Source organism: Citrus clementina, unplaced genomic scaffold, assembly GCF_000493195.1.
Source record: "Citrus clementina cultivar Clemenules unplaced genomic scaffold, Citrus_clementina_v1.0 scaffold_4, whole genome shotgun sequence".
NCBI lineage: Eukaryota > Viridiplantae > Streptophyta > Magnoliopsida > Sapindales > Rutaceae > Citrus > Citrus x clementina.
The window spans coordinates 5721240-5727526 of NW_006262274.1; the positions used below are offsets into that span (position 1 = coordinate 5721240).

Sequence of the window (6287 nt, forward strand, 5' to 3'; positions counted from 1 at the left end):
CTGTTAACTTTAAAACGGTTAACCAATAATTTTCAGAGAGGAATAAATCCTTAAGCTTGAATCGGTTAGCAAAAATGGATGAGGGAAATGAGTTTTGCAGGTTACTAGAATTAAATGACTAACCGTTAACGTCAAACGGCTAACCAATAATTTCCAGAATATTATTCCATGCTAACCTTCAACCGTTTAGAAAGAATAGATAGCAGAATTTTTTTTTTGCAGGTCTTTGGAAATTAACGGCAAACCGATAGTGACAAACGGTCAACAATTTATTTGAAATTCAGCTCAACGGTCACTTGGACCAGTAAAAATGGTTAACCGATAACGATTAACGGCGATCCGATTTCGGGCAGAAAGTCACAAACGGCTATTTTTCAGCTCCAGCTATAAATAAGCTCAATCAAATTCAAACATGGGTTTATCACAATATTATCGTTGAGCTTATAATCGAGAATATAACATTTATTGAGCTTCAAATTCATTCTTGCTCATTTATTAACACCTTAAGCATTGATTTGTAATCTTTGTTTTGAGTAATTGTAAGTGTTGGAATACACTTGGGTTAAGAGATTGGGGATAATCTCTGGATGTAAAGGTTGATTGACACCTAAGAAGTCAATTGTAAGTGTTTTTGAAGTCTTAAAGGCTTGACTAGTTGAATCCTCAAGCTCGGTGTGCTTCGAGGCATGGACATAGGCAAGGTTGGCCAAACGACGTAAAAATCTTTGTGTTTGAATCTCTCTTTGCTTAACGTTTTATATTTTGGTTGATTTACTTATTATTGCTTTAAATTCGTTTAAGATTTGCATTATGTTTTGTTCAAGAATTGCACAATTTTTAGAAACCCAATTCACCCCTCTTGGGTTGCTTAGATATTATTTCAAGAGCATCATCAACATCACTCTCTAAATTTGGCATCTCAGCTAAAACAAAAATACCGTTTTTTCTTTCTTTTTCTTCAAATGATTAGTCTCAAAAGTCTAAAGTTTGCTAATCACTTGATTTCTAGTCTTGGTGCTAATATCATAGTATTTTTCTATAATTGCAACTTTAATGAGAAATCTATTAGCAAAGATCTCAAAATTTTCTGGCCAATTCTTCCTCAGAAATTCTTTCACCAAGAGAATATAAAGTATCATTAATCTTACAAAGTTTAGCATTTCAATCAGCAATTTTTTCATGTTCATACATATTAAGATTCTCAAATTCAGTTGCAAGTTTTTGAAGTTTAAAATGTTCTACTGAATTATTTCCTTCATAAGTATCACAAAGAATGTCCCAAACTTCCTTTTAGTACATGTAGAGATTAAATAATGCTGATTGATGTCAACTCCATTGACAATAGCATTGAACACCTTGGAATTAAAGCCAGATTCTAGAATTTCAGCATTGAAATATTCATTAACATGCTTAAATATTAAGTTCCATCTCGACCAGACATAGTGGGTAAAGTATAGCCTTTTCTAACACATTCCATTACTCTTATGTCAAATGGATTCAATAAAAGTAGTTATCCTTTGCTTCCAATGCTAATAATTAGTGCCATCAAGTAATGGTGGACCAATAGTAAATCCTCCTTCTCTATGCAATTCCACACCTACAAAAAAATATCAAGATCCTAAAATCTTACTAAACAAGCTATTAGTGACACTGCTCTAATACCACTCGTAAAGAATTTAGATCTATTTTAACAAGAGTAGGCAAATTAAAGCACTAGATAAATTAATTTTATAGTTAATAAATCCTAAGATTTATTGTTCATGTAAACTATTCAAGTAATATTGTTACAATTCACTATGCAATGACATTGTTTATAGTTATTGTTCATACATATTGTATACAAGTTACTATTCATAATTACTATTCATTATAACTATTTACCTATTGTTCATGTTATTTTTCATCATCACAAATCTATCAAATATGTCAAAAATAGTAAATTACAAGAAGTAAAGCATATAGAAGAATTTTACATAGTTCAGATCACTATCCTATATCCATAGGGTCATGCACAAACAATAAGCAATTTAGTAAATAATGAAAAGATTGCAACCTATTGAACCCTTATTCTAAATCAGTCGACCTCGCTTAGTAAGCACTTGTCATCTTCAATTGTGTTTGCTCATTTCCTTGAGATCCATTTAACACAACAAATGATTGATTCATCCTGAAGAGACCAAAGTAAATATAAAGAATATCTAATGGAAGACTTCATATAATGAAGATTTGATGAAGCAAACTAAAATGCCATAGAAATATGAAACATCATATGCGGCCAAATATGTTTCATTCTTTTCTCTGCATTGGCTACTTCTCTGGTATGAAATACGATATATCTTCATCACCTCTTAAATATATGAAATAATTCCCTTTATATATGAGTAGTATTTCACCCAAACCCTAGTAAAGAAGTAGTAGGATATACTTCCTTAAGAGTCCAATAATTTATAAGTACTTGATATACTTACCATTATAGTACTTGTATTTATTTGGAACTTTTTGATATGAAATCCTACTTACACACTAATTTCCTTCTTTATGCCTTTAAAAATATTCGTCAATATTCCACATAATCTAATATAATTGATTCCCAAGGCTAGATAAATCTTTCATAATAGGAAACAAATCCTTAATAAGAAGAATAAATAAATTACAATATTATTGACACAATGATGTTAATAACAAAACCCCTAACAGGATGTTTATGTAGAAAATAAATATAGAGAATGACATTAGCCCTTGTTAGCTTTTGGTAGCTCCAGAGGCAGATCCATTGGTGGGCTATACCGGGCTGCAGCCCGGTATAGAAAAGGAAAAAAAAATCAAATATGCTAGTTAAATTTACAATCATGCCACTAATAATTAATTACAAGAGTGCCATTGAAACCAAAAAAAAGCAAAGAAAAGAAACTTTACCTAATTCACTTTTTCTTTGCTCTCAACCGACAACAATTATCAAAGCCAAGAATTAAAAAAATCAATTGTCCCCTCCACGATTCTTCATCTTCTTCGTCTTCCAATTTCTTGGGCTTTGCATATTTTTCTACTAGTATGCTTTCACAACTTATATAAAAATCTTATTTTTTTGTGATGGATTTTACTAGTTTGCTCTATATTTTATTTTGATTCATTATTTTGAATTTCTAATTGGCTAATTAGTTTTTGTAATTGGTTTTGCTGATTTGCTCTGTAACTTGTTTTAATTCATTAGTTTGTAAAGTTTCAATTTTGATTGCTATCCATATATGTCCTGGTAAAACTCAAGCAAATTGAATTTAATCGTTGTACAACTTTTAAAATGGAATTATTAATTGTTTAATAATTAAATTGATTGATCGGCTTAATAATTAAAGATGAACAAAATTAAATTGTTTAATTTATTTAAGCATGCTAATTAAGCTTGTAATTATTAATTAATTTATTAATTCTTATGTATTTTCATGTTATAGTTTCAAACTAATTGATTTATTTTACATATTATTTTAATTTATTAGTGTGAATGTTTGATTGGCTTTTTTTTAATTAGTTTTGTGATTTATTAGTTTGAGTTGATTTATTATTGTTATTTTTCACTAATAATTTTTTTTATAATGGAAAAGATGAACAAAATTAAATTGTTTAATTTATTTAAGCATGCTAATTAAGCTTGTAATTATTAATTAATTTATTAATTCTTATTTAGTTTCATGTTATAGTTTCAAACTAATTGATTTATTTTACAAACTATTTTAATTTATTATTTTGAATGTTTGATTGGCTTTTTTTTTAATTAGTTATGTGATTTATTAGTTTGAGTTGATTTATTCTTGGTATTTTTTCACTAATAATTTTTTTTATAATGGAAAAGATTAACAAAATTAAATTGTTTAATTTATTTAAGCATGCTAATTAAGCTTGTAATTATTAATTAATTTATTAATTCTTATGTAGTTTCATGTTATAGTTTCAAACTAATTGATTTATTTTACAAACTATTTTAATTTATTATTTTGAATGTTTGATTAGCTTTTTTTAATTAGTTTTGTGGTTTATTAGTTTGAGTTGATTTATTATTGTTATTTTTTCACTAATAATTTTTTTTATAATGGAAAAGTTGAACAAAAGTGAATTGTTTAATTTATTTAAGCATGCTAATTAAGCTTGTAAATTGTAATTATTAATTAATTTATTAATTCTTATGTAGTTTCATGTTATGGTAATTTATAGGTAATAGGTTATAATGTCCGGTAAATCCAAGTTAAGGAAAACTCTCCTTTCATTCTTTGCCAAAGTAAATGGTGGTCAATTATCAAATGAAACAACTTCTCCATGCAGTATTGATACCTCGAGTTCTCTTAAATCTCAAAGAGCTGAATTTGAGAAAGTTGATACTCCAAATAGTATTGACACCCCTTATTTAGAACGTGGTCCCGGATTACGCATCTCAATCAAAACTTATCCTATTGATAAACAAGAAGATGTACGGATGGTGTACATAAATATGGGACCATTCCGACCCGATTTACAAAAATACCCACCGACTAAACATGGTATGCAAAATCGTCGATTTCAATTTTCTTGGTTCTCAAAATTTCCTTGGCTTGAGTATTCCTTATCAAAATATAAAGCATTTTGTTTTCCATGCTTTCATTGTTGATGGTTGTCAAAATTGGAAGTATGTTTCTTGTGACAAAAAAATGTCCTTTTGCACTGCATGAAGGGAGTCATGGTTCTTTTCACAATGCCGCCACGGAAAAATGGAGCAATTTAAAGGATCCATTTAAACATATTGATAAAAGAATGAATGCACAATCTTCACAACAAGCTTGTGCTTTTAGAGGTCATGATGAGTCAGTTAATTCTCTTAATCGTGGAAATTTTATTGAATTAATCAAGTTGTTAGCAACAATGAATGAGGAGATTAATAAAGTTGTGTTAGAAAATGCTCCTAAAAATGCCCAATACATAGCACCAAATATTCAAAAGGAGTTATTGAGTATTCTTGGTAATAAAGTGCGATACAAGATTCGGGAGGAAATTGGAGATGCTAAATTTTGTATTCTTGTTGATGAAGCACTTGATGAATCTCACAAAAAACAAATGGCTATTATTGTGAGATTTGTTGATTGTGATGGGTTTATTAGAGAGTGTTTCTTTGAAGTTGTGAATGTTGATGACACAAAGGCCTCAACTCTTAAAAATGAGATATGTAATGTGCTTGCTCAGTACAATCTTTTAGTTGAAAATTTAAAAGGTCAAGGGTATGAAGGTGCTAGTAATATGGCTGGAGAGTGGAATGGATTACAATCTTTATTTCTTAGTGATTGTCCATATGCCTGTTATGTACATTGCTTTGCTCATCGGCTACAACTTGTACTAGTTGTAGTATCTAAAGAAGTGCATGAGGTGTGGTTATTTTTTTCTAAGTTGAGTTCCATTGTCAACTTTGTTAATGCCTCTTCCAAATGTTATTCTGAGTTGAAATCTGCTAAAGAGAAATAAATTATAGAATTGATAGCTTCAGAAGAGCTTGAGACTGGTACAGGTGCTAATCAAGTTCGAACTTTACAAAGGGCGGGAGATACTCGTTGGAGCTCACATTTTACTTCAGTTAGTAGGCTTGTTGAGATGTTTGGTGCAACTCTTGAAGTTCTAAGAAAGATTATTAATGATGGGCTTAGTCGAGATATGCGTGAAGAACCTAGAGGTGCGTATAGAGAAATGAAATCCTTCGAGTTTGTGTTCATTTTACTTTTGTTGCATAGAGTTCTGGGGATCTCTGATATTCTTTGCCGAGCATTACAAGCAAAATCTTTAGACATCTTGAATGCTTTGAATTATATCACAAGTACTAAAAGGCTTTTGCAAGAATTTCGAGATAATGGTTGGGATGATTTTATTAGAAGTGTGGAATCATTTTATGGAAACCATGACATTAGTGTGGCTGATATGAGTGTTCGTTATATGGAAGGTACAAGACGCTCGTGTCAGCAAAAAGATTATATTACAGTTGAGCATCATTATCACTTTGATATATTTAATGCTGTAATAGATTTTCAATTGACAGAGATAAATAGCAGGTTCGCATAGCAAACTATGGAACTCCTTACTCTAAGCTCGGCTTTGGATCCAATCAATGGGTTTAAATTATTTGATATAGTTCGTATTTGTTGTTGATAACTCTATGAAATGAGAGTTATTACAGCAATTCTAGACTTAAATCAATATCACTTAGAGAGTAAATGAGGTGTTTTTATTATATTTTGGTTATATTTTGCATAAACATTCATTTTAGTTGAGTATTAATA

At 29.8% G+C, this 6287-nt stretch overlaps 1 protein-coding gene across 1 annotated transcript; it reads left to right on the forward strand.

Annotated features, from left to right (window-relative positions):
• The first annotated feature begins 4219 nt into the window (after nt 1-4219).
• LOC112099002 (zinc finger MYM-type protein 1-like) lies at nt 4220-5481 on the forward strand. Its single transcript, XM_024186100.1, has 2 exons — nt 4220-4529; nt 4700-5481. The coding sequence occupies exons 1-2, from the start codon at nt 4220-4222 to the stop codon at nt 5479-5481; spliced, it is 1092 nt and encodes a 363-aa protein (XP_024041868.1).
• The last annotated feature ends 806 nt before the right edge of the window (nt 5482-6287 follow it).